At 24.9% G+C, this 21,926-nt stretch overlaps 4 protein-coding genes across 4 annotated transcripts; 1 reads left to right on the top strand and 3 right to left on the bottom strand.

Moving 5' to 3' along the window:
- Positions 1–269: 269 nt before the first annotated feature.
- Phum_PHUM236530 (DNA double-strand break repair Rad50 ATPase, putative) lies at positions 270–5,080 on the top strand (the record flags this gene model as incomplete). Its single annotated transcript, XM_002426060.1, has 17 exons — positions 270–328; positions 659–953; positions 1,027–1,156; positions 1,314–1,489; positions 1,602–1,796; positions 1,874–2,075; positions 2,154–2,446; positions 2,531–2,739; positions 2,834–2,997; positions 3,088–3,217; positions 3,287–3,533; positions 3,611–3,718; positions 3,866–4,087; positions 4,178–4,414; positions 4,497–4,685; positions 4,772–4,867; positions 4,940–5,080. The coding sequence occupies 17 exons, from the start codon at positions 270–272 to the stop codon at positions 5,078–5,080; spliced, it is 3,093 nt and encodes a 1,030-aa protein (XP_002426105.1).
- A 2,170-nt stretch (positions 5,081–7,250) lies between these two features.
- On the bottom strand, positions 7,251–12,725 carry Phum_PHUM236520 (E3 ubiquitin-protein ligase Nedd-4, putative; the record flags this gene model as incomplete). Its single annotated transcript, XM_002426059.1, has 14 exons — positions 7,251–7,353; positions 7,454–7,623; positions 7,709–7,937; positions 8,151–8,391; positions 8,458–8,579; positions 8,677–8,972; positions 9,060–9,366; positions 10,408–10,532; positions 10,776–10,814; positions 10,874–10,997; positions 11,073–11,360; positions 11,536–11,687; positions 11,785–11,985; positions 12,645–12,725. The coding sequence occupies 14 exons, from the start codon at positions 12,723–12,725 to the stop codon at positions 7,251–7,253; spliced, it is 2,478 nt and encodes an 825-aa protein (XP_002426104.1).
- A 1,333-nt stretch (positions 12,726–14,058) lies between these two features.
- On the bottom strand, positions 14,059–15,673 carry Phum_PHUM236510 (YjeF domain-containing protein, putative; the record flags this gene model as incomplete). Its single annotated transcript, XM_002426058.1, has 3 exons — positions 14,059–14,399; positions 14,483–15,354; positions 15,513–15,673. The coding sequence occupies 3 exons, from the start codon at positions 15,671–15,673 to the stop codon at positions 14,059–14,061; spliced, it is 1,374 nt and encodes a 457-aa protein (XP_002426103.1).
- A 1,530-nt stretch (positions 15,674–17,203) lies between these two features.
- Positions 17,204–20,556, bottom strand: Phum_PHUM236500 (colmedin, putative; the record flags this gene model as incomplete). Its single annotated transcript, XM_002426057.1, has 9 exons — positions 17,204–17,338; positions 17,421–17,523; positions 17,910–18,283; positions 18,370–18,590; positions 18,671–18,925; positions 19,041–19,286; positions 20,059–20,187; positions 20,257–20,403; positions 20,511–20,556. The coding sequence occupies 9 exons, from the start codon at positions 20,554–20,556 to the stop codon at positions 17,204–17,206; spliced, it is 1,656 nt and encodes a 551-aa protein (XP_002426102.1).
- Positions 20,557–21,926: the final 1,370 nt, after the last annotated feature.

Genomic DNA, 21,926 nt, shown 5'->3' with positions numbered 1-21,926 from the left:
ACTGAATAATAATTAAATTTTTTTCTTAAAGTTATTTAAGAGTTTGTCTAAATGAAATTGTGAAAATTTTTATAATGTAAAAGCTTTGTTCATCTTGAAAAAAACGTGGTTCTAACGTTTTGGAGATAAAGGGTAAAAATTCAATGTCAAATCAAGGTTGGCAAACCTGACTCGAAAAATTTCAATCTGGCGCCACATTTATTACCATTAATTTTATTAATTTAAGTTATGAAAGCGCTATTAAAAATTTAAAATTTTTAATTAGTGTAATGTCTGATACTCCGAGAAATGCTGGAGAAATCGTCAGAATTGAAACGTATAATTTTATGTTAGTGAATTTATATTCTTAAATATTTAATTTTTTTTTTTGGATAAATAAAATTTAAATATAATATTTCGCATAATAAAAGAAATTTTTGAATAATTGCAATATAATTAAATATTTTATTCTGTTAATCATGTTACAGTAATAAAATACCTAATTTAATATTATAAAATATTCATACTTTTATGAATAATAATGCAGATTTATTATCAATAATTTTAAGTTGATTTAAACTAATATTTTTTAAATTTCCTTCACAGAGTTTTTTTAAATTAAAATTTATTATTTTATTATATTATAAAATGTTAATTTAAATTTCTTTTACTTTAACAGGTCTTATGATAATTTCAAAATTTATCCTAGGAGTAACCTAAATTTAATAATTGGTCCCAATGGAACTGGGAAATCATCAATTGTGTGTGCAGTACTACTTTGTATTGGGGGAAAACTTAAAACATTAGGTAGAGCTGATCATTTGAGCTCTTACATAAAAAGTGGATGTAATGAAAGTAAAATTGAAATAGAATTATTTAATCCAGATGGTCCCAATGATGTCATTACCAGAAAATTTTTTACAAATAATCATTCGGAATTTTTTTTAAATGGCAAGTCGATAACTGGAAAGAAGGTTCGATATTGTTTTCGTCATATGTGATATTATTATTATTAATTATATTTTAAAGTTTTTTTTTTTTTTACAGTTGGAGCAACTAAGATGTAATTACAAAATAGAACCTGACAATTTATGTACATTTTTACCACAAGAAAGAGTTCAAGATTTTGCCAAATTAAATTCTCAGCAATTATTAGATCAAACTCAAAGAATTATCGGTTAGTTAATTTTTTTTTTTTTTTTTTTTTACACATTCCTTATTTGAATTGAACAAATTATAAACCCATTAATCTTAAATCGATATAATTGATTAATTTGAAATTCCTGACACAGTAATAACAGTAAAAATTAATCACATTAATAACTTTTTTTTAGGAAATGGCGAATTAATACGACAATTTGAAACGATGAAAACTTTTCAAAAGGAAACAATCGATTTAGAAAAAAGATTTGAAATTTTACAAATGGAACTTGAAAAAGAAAAACAAAAAAATGATAAAATTAAAGATCAGGTTAAATTTTTTAAAGAGAAACAAAAATTAATCGAAAAGGTATTTTTTAATTTACATTTTTTTTCGAGCCTTGATTAAATTTTTTTTTAAATATAAACAAATTCAAATTAAATGTGAAAAGAATTAATAATCTTAATTCGATATATATTAGCTTGGATTTTTAAAACAAAAACTAGCATGGGTTACCTACTTACAAGAAAACAATCGAAAAAATAAAATAAATGAAAAAATAAAATTAGTCGAAAAAATTTATTTAGAACATAACGAATATGTGGATTACTGCGATAAAGTACTTAAAGAAATTAATAACAGGATAGAATTATTGGAACAGAAAATAAATGAAGTGGTAAGTTATGTAAATTAATTAATTATTTTTAAAAAATAAATAATTTTTACACATTAAAATATTATTATTATTTTCAGAAAAAAAATGAAGCGGGAAAAAAAATATTAGTGCAAGAAAGAATAAAGAAAGCCAAAAGCGGTTTTAACGAATTAAAAAAATTTCAAAATTTACTACAATCGAAATTAGATGAAGAAAATAAGAAAAAAATCGAATTGTTAAATTATAAAGAAAATCAAGAAAAATTACAAAACGATTTAAAAAATTTCGATGAAGAAATAGGTTTATTTATTGTTTTCATTAATGAATTTATCAAGTTTATGATTGATGGTCATAATAAATATCGACAATTCATTTTAGGAACGGAATCGAATTTAAATTTACAAATGAAAGAAATAGAAATGAAATTTAAAAAACTTCACGAAGAAGAAAGTCGATTAAATCATGAAAAATTTAATTTAGAAGAAAATGGTGATTCTATTAAACAAGATGTGAGAAATATAAGTCACGAATGTAAAATTCTTAAACAACGACAAAATCATCGTTTGGAATATTTGAAAAAAAACGAAACCGACGTTTGTAAATCAATGGATTGGTTAAAAGAAAACCGGCATTTGTTTAAATCTCACATATATAATCCGATCCTTTTAGAGGTGATTTACTCTTTCTTTTAGTTATTAAAATAATTCACAATAAAATTTGAAATTTATTTTTATGTTCAAAATGTTTTTTTACAGATAGACATAACCGATCCTACTATGGCAAAATATATAGAATCGCGAATAAATTACAACGATTTAATTTCGTTTCTCTGCACAAATCCCGACGATTTAAATTTATTCGTACAAAAACTTAGAAAGGAAAAAAATTATAAAATAAATGTTATATGTTCGGACGTGAATGAAAATAGTCAATACCATTCCGAAATCCCAATCTCCGACTTGAAGTAATAATCGAAATCGATTTTAAGAAATTTTTGATTGTTATTTTGTCAACTTTAAACATTTGGGAATTTATTGTTTATTGTTTGTTAATTTTAGAAATTATGGTTTTTTTGCTTACCTTCAGGATTATATTTCCGGACCTGAAGACATAATTCGTTTCTTGTGTAAAACGTATAAAATTCATCGGGTTCCCATTGGCGATGAAAGAGTTAAAGAAAATTGCGAAAAAATTCCAAGAAGCATTCCACTTTTTTTCTCCAGTAAGCCTCCTGCAAAAAAAAAAAAAAGTTAAAACGAAAATTTTACAACAAAAAAAAAATTAAATTAATATTTTTATAATTACCTTGCAGAAGATTATGTTTTCACCGTTAAATATTCCGTTTACAGCGGGAGTAAAGCTTTAAACGTTAAAAAACTTCAACCTCCGAGATTTTTTGGTCAATCGACGGATACTCAACGCATAAAATTTCTCCAAAATAGGTACTAACTGAAAGTGAAAAAAATTTTTTTATTTTATTTTCCACGTAAATAACGAATGATTCACGTTAGGGAAAAAGAATTGGAAGAATCCCTGCAACGAAATCGATCGGAAGTGTCCGAAGTCGATGAAAAAATAACAAAGATAAGAATGGAATTAATGGAAGTCAAAGGAAAAAGGAGAGAGATAGGAACTCACATACAAAAAAGGGAAATGATAGAAATGAATTTGAAAAGAGCGAGCGGTCATTGTAAATCCTTGCAAAACACATTGAAAAATCCCGATGAAATCGTTAAAGAAATGAACGATCAGGAAGAAGTATAATAATAATAATAATAATAAGTTTTGTTTTTACCTCAGCAAACAAACAAAAGATTTTTTTAATTTTTTTTTAGAACATAATTAAAAATTTGATTAAAAATATAAAAAATTTAAAACGTGCCAATGTCGATTATCAAAATGTTAAAATAAATCGTTTAAATATCGAATTGGAATATAAAATGGTAAGACGAGCGAGGAAAAAAATTTGCAGTAAAAAAATTATCATTTCCGACAGGAGAACTCACGTCGAGGTTATTAAATAATTATTTTTTTAAATGGAAAAAAAAAAAAAATGTCGAAAATAATGATGAATTTTTTTTTTGTTTCAGGACTCTTTTAGAAAAATTAAAGAGCGTTTAAAAGAGAGCGAACGTAAATGTGAACAGCTTAAAACGAGAGCGAAAACTCTTACGAATAACATATCGATAGAAGAAAAACGTTTTTCACAATTTAAAAAAATATTTTCCGAATTACCCAAAACGGTAAACGAACTCGAATCGAAAATGGATGCCGTACAAGCAAAAAGTGAATTTTTACAAGGAAACGTCGAAGTAAAAATAAAAATAATAATAATGATGATGATGATAATTTTATACATTTTTGTACATGAGGAAATTTTTTTTTTTTTTTTTTTCGCACAGATTTTGAACGAATATGAAAAAAGAGAAGAGAAAATATTTCAAATGACGTCATCATTCGAAAGCAGTAGAAAAAATATAGAAGATAGAAAAAGAGAATTGACGAGAATGCGAGGAGAATGGTTGGATCCGATAAACGAACTCGTGTCGAAAATAAATAAAAGATTTGAAAAATATTTCGAAGCCATGGGATGCGCGGGTGAAATCAGTTTGGATCAAGGCGGTGGTGGAGGAAATCAAGTAAGTAAGGAGGGACACACGTGTCGGACCACGTGGTCGTTTTAATTAATTAAAAATTATAATGATTTTAACGTCACGACAGGATGCGACGGCGGATTTGGATAAATACGGAATAAAGATAAAAGTTAAATTTAGAGACGGGATACCTTTGGAAGAGCTCGGACGGTATTTTCAAAGCGGCGGTGAAAGAGCCGTGACTACGGCCCTGTACATGTTAGCTCTTCAAAAAATCATTTCCGTTCCCTTCAGGTTCATCGACGAAATCAATCAGGTTGAATCATATAACCATTTTGAAAATCTACCTATTAAAAAAATAATAATAATATTAATAATAATAATGATGACATTTTTTTTTAGGGAATGGATCCCATAAACGAAAAAAGAATAATTGAAATATTGATGAAAGTAACATCGCAAAAAAATTCAAGTCAATATTTTTTTATTACGCCAAAGGTAACGAATAACAAAAGAAAATGATGATGATAATAATGATAATAATAATAATCGCACTTTTTTTGTTTTCAGTTATTACCTAATATAAAATACTCTGAAAAATTAACAGTTCATTGCATAAATAGCGGACCATACGTCGAACCATCTAGCAAATGGAGTCGTCCGAATTTATTATTATATCGTAGCGAAGAAGCAGAAGACGACAGCAGCTAAAATTAATTAACAGTTAATATATATATATATATATATCATAACGTTTAAATTAAATAATAATAATTATACACAATTATACAATGATTAAAACGAGAAAAAAAAAAAAAAAAACAAAAAAACAAAACAAAAATTGATTTTCAATTGCACTAATTTTCTTTCTTTAATTTTTTTTTTATAATTAATTATTAATTAATAACCGGACAAAAAATTTATTTTTTCATACATTTTACATATGAATGAATATTTATTTATATATATATATATAATTTTATATAATCGTAATTTTATGACAATTTTTTGCTTTTTTTATACGAACGAGACCTTTTCGAGGGCCATGAAAATAATAATAATAATATAAATTTAAATTTTTTTTTGTAATTTTTATGTAAATTAAATATAATCATATACATATTTTATAATTTTTTCATTTTTTTTTAAATTAAATTAAATAACAAATTAATAATAATAATTTCAATTGTTGTATAAACTACAAAAAAAAAAATAATAATAATAATAATAATAAATGAGTTTTTCTAATAATTTTTTTTATTATTAAAGCTTTTGTTTTATTATTAAATGACCGAAGAAGAAGAAGAATTTAATAAAATTATTAATTAATCAAAATTAGAGATACATAAGTATAAAGACGTAAAAAAAAAAAAGAAAATGGTTTCCTTCATTGTTTTTAATAAATTATTTAAACTTTTTTTTTTTTCATTTTGAAAGCGAAATTTATTCGATTCTATTATTATTATTATTATTATATAACGTGATGTAATTCTTAATAAGTGTGATGCCTAACTAACTAATATATATTATTTTTTTATTTTCCTATTAAACCCCTATTTATTTATTTATTTATTTATTAAAACCATTATAATAAAATCCTCGCATTGAACAAAAAAAAAAATTTCTTATAATATATATACAATATTAAATATTTATAAACTTTTAAAAACTATTTATATATATATATATATATATATATATATTAAACAATATTCTGAGTTTATTATTATTATTATCATTAATTCTTCATCGATATCTACATTTTTTATTATTATTATTATTTAATTTTATTTTTGTGTATAATTGGAATAAAATTTTTTAAATAACAAATTTCAAAATTTTTTTATGCCTTTTTTTTTTTTTTAATAATAATATTATTATCATAAATTTTTTTATTTTTTATTAAATATAAGCTTATGTCAACAACGAACGTATTAAATTATTATTATCATCATTATTATTATCATTTCTACGTATAACATTAAGCAGATACATTTTATAAAAACAAACTACTTTTGTTGATTTGAATTTTTTTATTTAACTTTCTCGATATGATTTTATTTATTTATTTTTTATTTGTTTATATGAAGCAATTAATAATTAATAATAATTAATAATAATAATAATAATAATATAATATTTTAACAATATAAAAACTTTACCCCACCCTCGGGGGAGGGGGATTATAATTTGACTTTGGCATTCAGCAAACGATTCGATCGAAAAATAATAAATACATAATCATCATTATCATCATCATCATTCATAATTATATTATTCGTTATTGTAAAAAAAAAAAAACGCATTCGTATATATAATAATAATAATAATAATAATAATAATAATTGTTATTAAACTTTTTATACCGATAATATTATGTCTTTTGAATGATTAAAATATATTTTTTATATAATAAACAATAATTCAAAACTACGATGGAATGAATGAATTATTGAAGAATTTTTTTAGGGAATGAAAACATTCCAAACTCACAAAATTAATTCAAAATAAAAAATAAAATAAAAAATAACGACTCCTTTTACAATAATCAAATATAACTTTATATAAAATAATAACAAACGTTCACGTTACATACAATTAAATATATATATATATATATATACACATACATGTATAAAATTATTGCTCGCGGATATATAATAAACTTAACGGCTTTACCAATAAAATAATAATAAAATTGATTCGATCATACCAACTTTTCCACGAAAAAAAAAAAAAAAATGGCGCCCATGTCACGCCTCATTTAACGAAAATCCCATTTTTTTTATTTTCTTATTAAATTGCAGAATAAAATCCAGGACAATTTGAAGGGGATGGAAATGGATTCTCTCTCGTTCACTCGTTTTTACTTTTTTTTTTTTTAATCCACTCCGGCAAATCCCTGTGATCCCTCGATGGCTTTTATTAATTTTTCTCGAAGTTGTTGGTAGCTTTCGTACGGTGGCAAATCGATCCTGTTGAAACTGTAAATAATACATAAGTACCCAAATGATGTTTTTAATACCATATAATGCTGATGGCATGATTGATATGCCAAATTTTTTTTTTTTTTTTTCATTTTACCACGTGTGTGCTCGAGGGTAGTTATCCGGTGTGCCCCATTTTTCGATCGTGAACAACTGAGGTCCGTTACTACCGTACAACTCTTTGAATCCGTTCATGGGTACTCTCGACGTACCCGTCGTAAACTGAAGTAAACGAGCTCTCATTTCTTTGTTGAACGTTAAAACGACCTTTGACACAAAAGAATTAATTAACTTGTGATAAATATATATAATATTAAATGACAATTAATTTTTTTTTACAGATAAAATTTACCCTCCAAAACCATTGTACGACGATGTGATTCGGATGATAATCTCCTTTGTACAAAGTATTTTGCTTCCAATCTTTCACATCGATATTTTGTATTCCGCACATCAACAATTCCAATTCGTTTTCATCGAATATTTTTATAAATGCCAACGGAACCAAACCGCTGAAACCTTCTAAAAATGCATTCATTTGTTCTTGAACTCTAGATACGAACCTCCATTTTATCACTAAACTATATAAGTAAATAAAAAAAAAAAATTAAAATGGCGGACACGAATTTACTTTACATGAATATTATGAGTTCAAGGCAATAAATTAAATGCGTTTTTTTTTTCTTCTTCTTTTTCTCTCTCTTTTTCGAGTAAATATTTCACGTACATTCATTCGAAACAAAATTTCACTTTAATTATTTAAATATCATAATTATTTACAATTATTTACGTACTTGATGTATTCATCTTTATTTTCGTCCGTTACGGCGATATTAGCGCCGCCTGGTTTTAATTCCCTTTGTGACGTCATACCTAAACTATCTTCATCTATGGAAAATGTCAATTCTAATTCGCTCGGATCGTTTTCTTTTATCCACAAAAGCGAATTGTAATATTCGGAATCTACACTTTCCATATCTTTCAAATCTATCGGTTTTTCTAACATCATTTTATAAAACGGACGTATGAAAAATGCTACGAAATAAATAAAAACAATCAATAAGAATAATGATAATGATAACCGCAAAAATTTGTATTTACCATCTAGTAATTTTCCGTGATAAACGGCCATGCCAGCAATTCGTCCGATAAATTTAAAATAATTTAAATGTTCTTCGTTACACATTCCCGACAGAGGATTTATTTGAAGAGTGTAATTATCTCTGAATTTTACAAAAAAAAAGAATACAAGAATATTAAAGAATACATTCAAACAAAAAAAAAAAAAAAAAAAAATGAACAAATAGTTTTATAACGTACGTCGCGGAGTATTCGAATAATCCGTAATAGGGATTAAACATTTCTTTGGATAAAAGGAAAAACCATTCTCTGGCTAATCCACCGTAATCCAAACCGATTTCTCCTTCGAATTCGATCCACAATTTCGTTTTGAGTAAAGCTACTCTATTTATACTGCTTATTATCCTATACGAATCCTCTAATATATTATTACGATGAACTTTTATTTCGATTTTGTTCGGAACGTTTGCGGGTTTTTTAAGTTGCATTTTAAAATACTCGTATTTTCTTTTGTAATCTCGCGAATATGGCACGGCCTAAAAATAATAAAGAAAAATTTTAGGATCCCGATGGAGTTGCCAAGAACACTATTGTGAATAAGTGATTGGGGGGATTTGACTTACAGGACCGGCGATTTGAGGATTCGATAATCTGGGATCTTCCCATTGTGTCGTTCTAGTGTTATGATCGATGAAAAATGTTCTACCATCCGTGTGCATTCGCTCTTCCCAACCTTCCGGCAACGGGGATAATTCGTCATCGACTTTTTTCGGTACTGTAGTCACGACTTGATTTGGCATCGGACTCGCTCGACCCGTTCTGGGATCGACCCAGGTCGTGGTTTTCTCATTGTGATCTATGAAGAAAACTCGGCCGTTCGGAGCTATTTGAACCGTCCAACCCGGTGGCAAACCTTCAGAAGAAAGAGCACTCGCACGGTATTCATCCGCCTAAAAAATAAATAATAGAAAAATTTTTTCCCCCCAACTTTTCTTCTACTTCAAAAAAAAAAAAAGAAATTTTCTTACGTTGAGTTGAGACTCTCTTCTGGATTGTGCAACAGGTTCCCTAACTTCTCGAGCCTGCAAAAAATTTTTATTTAAAGATTAAAAAAAAAAAAAAAATTTCTAAAAAGCCAAATTATAAACTTTTTTCCCGGACGAATATTATTAAGAATTTATTATTCAAACAAAAAACTGACAAATTAAATAATTTGAAGTCATTATTTTTAAAAAAGTTTAATAATAAGAACGGCTTAAAAAATTAAAAACAGAGCACAAATTTTGATTAAGTGTTATAAAAGAACAAACAATAATTTATCCAAAGCGAAAAATTTGTTTCTAAGGCACGTATAATAACGATTGTAATAATAATAATAATAATTGAACGTTAAATTCCTTTTTTTAAAACGCCTGTGAGTTAATTTATTAACTCAAGTCAAAAAAAAAAAAAAAAAAAAAAAATTTAAATCAAGTGTAATTTTTCATTCGCACACAGAATACAAATATTTTATATATATATATATAAAAAAACAAAAAACAAAGAAAAAGCAAATTCTTCCATTCAGATCCATCCTGTCTTCTTCATTTGCAATGCATTTTTCATAAGCAATCTACAATTAACAATTTTTTTAAATTATCACTTGCAAAAAAAATTTAAATTATAATTATAATTTATAAAAAATATTACAATCGACTAAAAATACAAAAAAAAAAAAAAAAAAAACTACTGATTTTATTAAAGGTTATATTTTGTGATTCATGTGTCAAAAAGATAAAGAACTAATATTATTAACAAATGCAAAATTTAAAAAATATTATCAATGATTTGACCGAAAAAAAAAGTTAACATTTAAATTCCATTTGTGTAATAATACACAAATGCGAATATAATAATGAAATGGCTCAGCATTTTTTATTTTTTTTTTCTCCATTATTCTACTCTAAAGTATCACAAAGCCAACAAGTTTACTTTTTTGTCTTATCTTTTTGTCTTACCTCAATATTTTCATCAACTTCGTTAAAATCATTTCTTACTTCATTACTATCGGCTACATCTTCATCTAATACACTTTCACTACTTTCATTACTTGAATCCTTTGAAAGCATAAATAAAGAAACACATGCACTTACAAATAATTTGAATAAAAAATAATTTTAAATTAATACAAAAATTTATAACCCAATTTTAAAATAATAATAAAAACAAGTAATACAAATAATAATAATAATAATAATGATTTTGTAACATTCCATTTGAAAAATAAATATCGAATGCTTTTGGGTTTTTTTTTTTACATCATTAATTAATACCTTTTCCCTTTTCTATTGACAAAAAACATGCATAGGTTTAATTATTATATGAATACATATTGATGTCTACATAAATAAATAAAATTTTGTTTAAAGCAAAATGCGATATTAATTTTAAAAATTACCTGACTGCCATTTTCTCTTACAGATGTTTCGTTATCATCAGCACTTATGTGACTCCTTCTCCCAAATTCAGTGGCAGCAGATTCCAAGCTCTGTTCTCTTGCAGCATGATCAATTGTTTCAGTGCTTTAATTGAAATTTAATTTTATTAGGTTATCATAATCCTCAAGTAATGTCATTCATCAGGAAATTATGACATACTTAAATGTTGGTCTTTCCCATTGAGTACATCTTCCAATGTGATTAACATAATAAGTTCTTCCATTAGCATCCTGTCTTTCTTCCCATCCATGAGGTAAAGGGGAATTATTTTCAGATGTGACTGAAAATACAGTGTGAGCAGGACTAGCAGTATGTCCTACAGTATCAACAATTTCCCAATTTTCATCCAGTCTTATATTTCTTTGACTTGAAGAGTCACCAGTAGTTCTTATTTGATTATGAAAAACATAAACAATTTCTAAATATCCTTTTACTTTAGACCTAGAGCTAAAAAAAAAAAGAAAGAAAAATCAACATTAGAGTCTAACAATTGCCAAATAAATAAGTAATTATATTTTTATATGTAAATTACTCGAATCTAAACAATAAAATTCATTAATTTCCAAAATTATTTCACATTTTTACATAAATTATTTATAATTGTTTTTAATTAAGACTTTACCTCCTAGGCTGAAGAGGATATTTTAAAGATCTGCCAGCATTTTCAACAGATAAATTTGGCAAAATTAATTCAACCATTCCCAAAAAATCATCTCTAGTTAGCCTGTTCTCATCGAAAACTTGAAGAACAAGCTTATGCTCATTTATTTTTACCTAAAATTAAAGATTCGATGAATAATATTTAATTCCGATAAAATCCATTTTTAATAATTTAAATTGATGAATAATAAAGAATTCATAAATTACATACTCTAAATGCAAATTGTTCATTCCATTTAGGATTTAATGTTTTCTTTTTAGTTTTTGTACACACAGAATCTATGGTTAAATCATCATTGATTGTTTTTAAATCGATTCTAACATAAGGATCAGTTGCACCAAATATATCTTTTTTGGCCAAATGGTGACCTCCTAATACTTTAATAATAATTTTGCTAATTGAATTATCATTCTGAAAAAAAAATATATATATATATATTTATGTAATAAAATATTTTTATCTGTAAAAACAATAACGAAACTTACAAAAAAAAAAAAAAAATTCAAAAATCCCACATTTATAAATATTAATACGATAGACCAAGAGATAAATAACTACTTTAGATTATTTAACAAAAACCTATAATTGTCATTTTGAAATTTACATTAACAATAATACTAATAATAATAATATTAAAAGCACATTAGATTTTTTTTTTTTTCTATTACCAAAAAGTCAATAAAAACGAAATAATTTTTTTAAAAAAATAGATAAATTGAATTTTTTTTTGCACCGATTTATTCAAAATGAAGAATATTTGAATAATAATTAAAAAAAAATAAAAATAAAATAACAATATGAATTTTCTTGTTAAACGTTAATATAGGTCATTTAAAAAATAAAAATAAATAAAAAATAAAATATATAACGTTTACAGTAAATTTTTAATTTAATAACAACAACTCGGTATTTTAAAAAAAATTTTAATTTATTTTAAATTTAAAAATTAAAATTTTCGAAAATGAAGAAAAAAAGAAAAATGGTGCAAACCTGCAAAACAACCTTGAAATTTTTTTTGGGACTTTGGTTAAATCAGATAAAAAATAATTTAATAAAAAAAATTAACTTACTTCTTCTTCGGCAGTTGGATAATATCCATAAACGTTTTTAGCATTCATGAGTAAATTTATGCGAGATACTTCGTAAGGCATTAGTAAATTTTATAACTTAAAATTTTCATTGAATTATTGCTATAAAAAAGTGTGAGCAAAAATATAAAATTTTAAAATTTTAAAAAAACTCGACGGTTGATTTGTTTAAAATATCATTTTGATTATTGTCACTGAGCGAACATAACGAAAAAAAAATAAATAAATAAATAAATTACTGTAAAATATTTCGTGAACAGATTACTTCACATAATATTAAGGCAGGATGACATCACCACTTATGCCATTTCAAGACCTGGTAAACAATTGGGAAATAGAGATTTTCACAATTCCAAAGTTGGCAGCACGTGATTAATTTTTTCGATATCTCGAATTTTTATTTTTATTTTGTAAATTTAGGCGCGTAATTTATTTATTTTGATATTAAAAAAAAATTTTTTTCAAAAATTAACTAAAAAAATTTTGAAATTCAGATACCCAACAAAATATTTGTAAGTTAAAATTCATAAAATTAATTATTACGACTTACAATTAATATTTAAAATAATATATAATTTAAAAAATAATTAATTACATTAATGTAATCGATTTTTAAGATTGCTAAAAAAAAAAAAAAAGATAATCAATCAAAAGCTTTTAAAGCGTTTCTTTTATAATTAATAACAAAATAAATTATTATTATTATAATAAAAATAATCATATTCTTATCATAATCGTAATTAAAAACTACTTCGATTAATAAATTTATCAATTTTTTTACAATTATCGATAAATACAAGCGAGCAGTTAATGTAGTAATAACACCAAAATGACATAAAACAAATTTGAAGCCAAAAAAATAATTTTTATTACAAGGAATGTACAATAAATAAATAATTTTAAAAATTTTAAACACATTTACACTTGTATTTATTTCAATTACATTTTATAAACACAGTAAAATCTAGAATCTTATTGAATTTAATCATCACTGCATAAAGTATAATCTACAAAAAATAATCTAATTTACACATTATTGATCTTTGATTAAAAAAAAAAAAAAAAAAATCGTTCCTAAATATTTTAATATTTTACATAAAATTAAATTTATTAACTAATTGCCTAGCCTACTTATATACTTACACATATGAAATGTATATATATATATATATGTAAATGTTCTACTTAACTTATTGAATAATTAACACTTCAAAATTGTCATTTTTAATGATGATAAGATTTGTCACCGGTATTATTATTACTACGTTTAGATGAGTTAAAATTCTATGCAACGGAATTTTAACTGTAATTATCAAAATTATTTATAACTGAACATGCAATTTTTTATTATTATTATCAAAAGTTTCCCTTAATTAACTGTCAAGTTTTTTGTCAATTACGATACGAGAGAATCATTAGGGTGTAAAACCATGAAGAATTTCGGTCCGAATGGTGAAGCATATTCAGTAAAACCTACATCCGTGAATACCTGAAGAGGTATATTAATATTACAAAGATATATTTTTCCATTACACGCGTCATAAGCAAGAGGCAATGCCGGAACGAGGGAATATTTCGCGGTAACACCTGGAGTACCATGTTTTGGTGGGTCGATTGCAAGAACTTGAGCTCTGTTATTATTGGCCCAACTTGCAGCAGGTGTAATTATATTTTCAGTTGTTGATTTTGAATCTAATAATGCCAAAATAATAAGATCTACAGATGTTGAAGCTAAATCTGAAATAATAAAAAAAAAGACATTTAAAAACAAAATGAAATTTTTATTAAAAAATAAATAAATTACGAAAAAACACACCAACCTTGAAGATTTGTAGTTACTTTATTAGATGTCATCCTATATAAGCCTAATTCATGTGTCATTTCCGTTGTAAGATCTACTGGATCTTGAATATAAACTATAGTTTTCACACCTTGACTAGCTAATTGTCTAGCACAATTTACACCCTGTGAACCAGTGCGATGAGATCCACAAAGCACTGCAATATTCGGACACTGATGTTGATTTTGGGGATTCAAACGCCTGGCTCCTCCGACTAATAATAAAGCCATTTCGGTACAAGCTCTCCCGATAATTTCCGACTGTCTTTCAAATGATAAACCAAATCTTTCAGCGAGTGCTAATAATTTCTTTCTAAGCTCTGGTGGTAAGCTAGGAACTATTAAGCCAGAATCTGTTACATATTCAATGGAGTCTTTTAGAGGAACTATAATTCGTTTATTCACAGATTTCGAATTTAGGATATTTTCATCGCACCTATACCTAGCTCCTTTTTTATCAGCATTACGTACGACATCAGGTTTAGATGCATTGATTTCTTCATAAAATGCTTTTTTATTAAACAAAGCTAAATTTTTTTCAAAATCAAAATCAGCTGGCATGTGATGATCAACAGGTGAACCGAATGCTTCTTCATCTTTCATCATCCATCTTTGCCTTTGTTTATCTCTTTTACTAAGATTTCTTATTGATTCGCTAAATGAATTTAATTTGCTGCAAGCATCCAAAACCTTTTTCGGTGAGTCTTTGAAAAAATTTTCTCTGCTAGGAACTTGTTTATCTGATAATGAATATCCAGGTCTTTTAGGGATGGGTTTTTTAATACTGACAGATGCTGAAAATGACGGATCATTACTAGCTTCAATAATTTCTAAATCATTTATATCTTTAGCACTGTAAAACAAAAAAAAAAAAGGAAAAATTATGAAATGAATTAAGTAACAAAGGCAAAACGAGCATTGTCAAAATTGTGCACACTAATAACGCTTCATTTGACGTAATAAAAAATTTTTTCAACTAAATACGAATAATAATTTGAATTTGATTATCACCTTAAAATAACTTGTCTGGAATGATATGGATAGCCATTTTGAAATGCTTTTTCTAAAGTAATTTTTTGATCGGTAGGATCTATGTGAACTATTTGCCCCTGAAAAACTCCAAGCGGGTCATTACAATGAAGAGAAATAAACTTTCCAATAAATTGTTCCATAGTCTTAAAGTATTTAGTGAAATAAACTAAAATTAAAAATAAATAAGTAAAATATTAAACGCATCCATACGGTAAAAATATTATAATAAAAATTAATTAATTAACCAAAAAGACGATGCTAACCTTAGTTTAATTCAAATCGTCGACAATTCGTTTTCTTGTATAATTACTCTATGACTTTTCTAAACCGTGAAGACTCATGGATAATAAATTAAAAACTACTCGAGTTTTTATAAAAACTTTTCAATTTAAATAAAATTTAAAAAATAAAAATAAAACTAATTTCGTATTTATTAATTAATAAAATCTAAAAAAAAATTATTATGAAATATCATTTTAAATTTAAAATGAATAATATAATTTTAATCGTGACAAATATCAAAGAAAAAACTTTTTTTGACTAATACCGCGAGATATTTTACAACCAATACTGTTTGTGTTAAATTTTATTATGATTAAAAAAGATTTTTAAAATAAAAAAATGATTCAACAAAATTTAAAAATAAAATTATAATCTATACAAGATTTGAAAATTTAATGTCTGATTAATTAATTATTAAAAAAAAAAATTTGTTTAAATGTAAAATACTTTAAAAATGTTCCACTAAAATTTATTCTGACATTACAGCAAAATAATACTTAATTAATTACTAAAAATTTTTGAAAATTTTAATTTTTTAATAAATAATTTAAATTTTATCAAGTTTTTATCAATTTTTTGATTCAATTGGTTATCAAAATTGGAAATTTAAGTAAAAAAAAATCCTACAGGATAAAATATATATATTTGCATTAAAAAATAAAATCATCCTTATTACATACATATGTTCAATGTGAGTATTATTAGTATTATTATTATTATTATTATAAATAAATACTTTTAGGTACAAACAAAAAATGTTTCCATGATTCAATACCTATTCTTCATTTCTATATTATTATTATTATTATTATTATTATAATAAAAAACCGATGTGAAACGGAACGAGGTTTTTAGGGTCCTAAACCATATGCTAACTTTTTAATAAATTCAGTTGGCACACGGTAAGGGACCAAAAAAACTCCGTTTCATATAAATTCAGGTATCCAGAATTTTAATTATTATTATTATTATTAATACAAAAATAATAAACATAATTCCCGGGTTTATTAAAAAAAAAAAATTCTAGAATAATCTATTGATTATTTTCGAAAAAAATTTTTTTTTTTTTTACTGTGTGTGTGCGTTTTATTAGTAATAATTTAGAAAAAAAAATTTATTTATAAATAAATAAATAAATTATAATTTCAATAAAATATATTTACATTAAAATTTTATTAATTAATATTATTATTATTATTAGAACAAAAAAAAAAAAAAGAAAAGTATTTCGATACAAAATTTCAGTATAAAATTTTTTTATTTATTTATAAAAATTTAAAAAAAAAAAAAATTTTAATTTAATAAATTATTATTATTTAATTAATTAATTAGATAAATCTAAGGCTAAATTCGTTTTATTATTATTATTATAATTAATAATAAATAAATTAAGAGAAAATATCAAAACCTGTTCTTGCATTTGCTTCCGGTTCTCCTTTTTCCTCCTTTGACACGTTATAACCGATTTCGTGATATCTAACCGGATACGTTAATTGATTACCCTTATCCCACGTGTACAATTCCTAAAAATTCGTTAAGAAAATAATAATAATGATAATGATAATAATAATAATGATAATTAAAAAAATGAAAATTTTTACTTACTTTCGTTCTGTGATTATAACCGACCATTGTTGTTTTTCTAAATGGATTTGTAAAAGCTAAACTAACATCGAGTAAAATATTTTTGTATAAATCCAATGCGAACCTGTTTTGTAAGAGATAAAATTTATTTTTTTTTAAAAAAAAAAAAGATAAAATTATGGGATTCCCAATTTAAAAAATAAATAATTAAAAACAAAAATTATTTGATGAAATTAAAATTAATAAATCATTAATTGATTATATTTTACATGAGATAAGTATTAAAAAAACATTTTCCAGTTATTATTTTTAGCTCATAAACATATAAAAAACGTAAACAAACAAATGTTTCTGTTAAATTTTTTGAAATTCTGCAACAATTATAATTTTTTATTGTTTTATTATTATTGATTAGTGAAAAAAATAAATAAATAAATTACTTACAACAGAAATCAGTAAATTTTTAAAATAATCGATTGAATGAGTTGAAAAAAAGTTAATTGGACTCACCTTATTTTAGTATTTCTTTCGGTTACGCTATCAATGGCGTATAAAACCCCACAAGTGACAAACATTTCACCGACTTTATGATGATTAATACTGATATCCCACATGTATTGTTTTTTCAATGTGTTCGGATCGATCTTCATTACAATCGTGTTATTATTCGATGGTAAACCGTAAATAACCCAAAGGCCATTGTCGTCGACCGAAAAATCAACGTAATTGAATTCGGTCGTGTATAAATAATTGTTACCGCTTGTTGCCACCATTGGTACATCCAAAGAAACGTATGTTTTTGTCGACAAATCAAATTTTAATATCCTTGGTTTGTTTTGTTCGTTGTAATAAAATGATCCGTTGTAAATAACGTGAGAGTTTCCCTGCGAAAAAAATTCCAATTGACACGTTGTAACTTTTATTTATAATTGATTATGATAATTATTATTATTATTTCATTAAAGAATACTTTTAAAGGATGTTCCAGTTCGTAAACTTTAGTCGGTATGTCTTTTCTATACGAGCTTTTGTTAGCAAATTCGTACAAATGAGTCGAATCGGATTCGCTGGTAACCCAAAACATTTCACCGGAAGCATCGTTTTTCGGTACCGGATCTCTCATCCAGCTTCCGTACGTTTGATCTGTGTATCTGTGATAAACCGGTTTCCCGACGGCATACAGCAAACAATCTAAAAAAAAAGAATTTTTTCCTATGCAATACGCAAAAGGGGAAAAGAATTTAAAAATTGGGAAGAAGAATGCAACGAACCCAAAGTTCTATTCGGTAAACCCGGATACGTGTCATTTCCGAAAGGTTTTATTTCCAATTTTCCGACTAAATCGAAAAGCGATATGCTTCCTTCCCGACATTTAAATTCTTTCGGATCGGGACATTCGGGACACGGTGATTGAGGAGGGCAAATGTCATCGAAATCAACAGGAGGAGGTGGTTGCTCTCCGTAAATTGCCACTCCCTGACCAGCGATTCGTACCGGAGGAGGAGTTGCCAAACCTGGATCGATTTCTAAAAAAAAAAAACTTTGAATTATACGATCCAGTATTTATTGCTACCGTTTACTGATTTGAAAACTTGCCGTAAACTGTAAAAATCCCTTTCGTTATTCCTATTTCATTTTTACTTATGCAATGGTACAACCCGTAATCATTAACTCCAACATTTGTTATGTTTAATTGCATTTTCACTCTAAATTTATCCTTTTCAGTATCACCGATTCTATATTTATATCCGTGTTCGATAAATCTACCATCGGCTCTTTCCCAATATCTAACAGATTCTGGAAAAGCTTCCACTTCGCATTCTAAAATGGCCGTCGATCCATTGACAACTCCAATTAATTGATTTTGAATTCTTATTAAAGGTGCAACTAAAAACAAAAATTTTAATTTACTTTTACCATATATATATTTCTTTTATGTTGAAAACTTAAAATTAAGTTAAACAAACTTTATAAAGTTTTCAAATTATTAATTTTTAGACGTGTTACACTAACTAACTAATAATTATAATTTTCCGTATATTTCCCATTGAAAACAATCCAATAATTTAAATTTATTTTCCTTCGGTTTTCTGTCTGTGTTTGTAAGGAAAATTTTTTTTTGTTATTTTATCTAATCGATAAAATTTTCGCCGAAACAATTGATTGATTTCTTAACATTTCTCAAAAGTTTATAAACAATAAAATTCCCGTTTTCAAATTTTATAATAAAAAAAAAAAGTTTTAGAATTGTTAAGGGTTTCTACAACACTAAATTATTTATTAATATTTTTTTTTTTTAATAAAAACAATTATCGATTTTTTTTTAATAATTTTTAATTTAAAAAAACGTCAAATTTTTTCCGAAACGGTTTTTTAGACAAAAAAAAAAGGAAAAGTTTTTCTATTCAAAATGTTTTTCCTTTGAAAAAAAAAAATAAACAATGGAAAAGCCTTCTCTCTCTTTTCGGCCTCGGATTTTTTTTTTAATATAAAAATCAACCCTTTTGTAAAAATTAAATTTTATAAAATTATTATCCAGCTGTTAATGATAATTTTATTTTTTACTGGATAAAAAAAAGGGAGGGAGAGTAGGGGGAACGGGGGTCAAATAAAAAAATTTTTCCTTTTCGTTATAAATTATTTTTAAATAAAGACTTACAATAGACTTCAAGCACGAATGTTTGATTTGCTGGAGGTGGTATACCATTATCAGCTATGCACATATAAACTCCCATGTGTTGCCTGTTTATTCTTGTAATGTTTAACGTGTGTCCAGGTACGGATATCGCTGAAATAAAAGAAACAAAAAAAATAATCAATTGTATTGAACGTAAACATTTATAAAATAAAAACCTACCCTTCCACGATCCCACGGGAATTGTGCTTCCGTCGTATTTTCTCCATTCCACGTTAGGTTTTGGTCTTCCTTCAGCTGCACAACGCATACGTACATTTTCACCTTCTCGAACAACTATGGGTTTGGGTGGAATAAAATTTCCGGCACCTTTAAAAAAAAAAGAAAATTCTTAAACCGATCGATCAAATATCAATCCTCAACTTAAATATCGATCGAATATTTTTCCCGTAAATTTTTCCCGACAGTTTTCTTACGGAAAACATTACCAGGGATTGAGACAAATCCATACACAAAATCCATACAAAAAATCCATAAAAGTCAATTGGACTCTTATAGGACCGTGTTATCGCCTTCTATTTGGCCCAATTTGAGCTCATCAAAAGGGAGGTTTACATTTATCTGAATGAATGAATGAATGAATGATTGATTGATTGAATATTAACGAATGAAAAAAACAAAACGATTTTTTGTTGATAAATCGATAAATATTCAAAATGAAATCTTTAAAAATTTAACGATTTAATTTTTATTATATTACATTAAAATTTTTTTTTTGAAAACCCTACTACCAACTACTGAAATAAAATTTAAAAAAAAAAATCAGGTTGGCCAATCGTTTAGATTTTAAAAATCACAAAAAAATATAAAAAAAATTTAACCGTAATTTATTTATTATTCATCGCAAATTTAATTAAAAAAATTTTTTTTATATATTTTATGACGAAATTCAAACAATCATATTATATTTTAATTAATTGTTTTCATTAACAAAATTTTAAAATTAAAAAAATGATTATTATTATTATTATTATTTAAGTTTAATAAGAAGTTTTTTATAAAAAAAAAAAAAGTTTTTAAAACTCGTTATATTGAATAGAACGAAAAAAAAAAAAAAGAAAAAGAAATTATAATTTTATTTTAAACAAAAAAAAAAAAAAAAGAATATTGAATTGACTGAATTCTAATTAAAAATCGAACTTTTTATTTCAATTAAATATGGCGGAGAACTTTAAACAGGGGAGGAAAAAAAGAAAAAGGAAAAAAAAATTTATTATTATTATTATTATTTTTTTTTCCCATTGAAAAGATGATGATGATGATTATTATTATTTACAAAAGTTTTATAGTAAAATTATTAACATATTTAAAATTTAATTAAAAGGATTAAAAAGTTTTTTTTTTTTAAATAAATAAAAAATTATTATTATTATTATTATTGTTATTTTTGTTAATCTTATTTAATTAAAAAAAAAATTTACGTAATTCGATAACGATGATGACGATGATGATAATGATGATGATTTCGTTTGTTTATTTTTTTCGCATTGATTTTTAAAACGACCGTTAAAGTCATTATTAAGTTTTTTTTTTTTAATTAAAAATAAATTAATAATAAATTTTTATTTTTATTTTTAAACAAATGTTTAAATTGGTATGTCGAAAAATAATAATAATAATAATAAAATAACGAGGGTGAAGTATTATTATTAATAAAAAAATTTTCCGATAATTTAATTTTTCCGATGAATCCTTTTTTTTTTAATGATTTTTAACGTTAAAATTATTTTTAATGGTTTTAACGTATTAAACCCCCCGCCCCCCGCTAGCCGCCGTCCTGTTAATTCAATTACAATTTTTTTTTTAAATAATAAAAGCTTTTTATTTTTTAG

Source organism: Pediculus humanus, genomic scaffold (genome assembly GCF_000006295.1).
Source record: "Pediculus humanus corporis 1103172107608 genomic scaffold, whole genome shotgun sequence".
Lineage (NCBI taxonomy): Eukaryota > Metazoa > Arthropoda > Insecta > Psocodea > Pediculidae > Pediculus > Pediculus humanus.
This window is presented reverse-complemented; position numbering and strand designations above follow the sequence as displayed.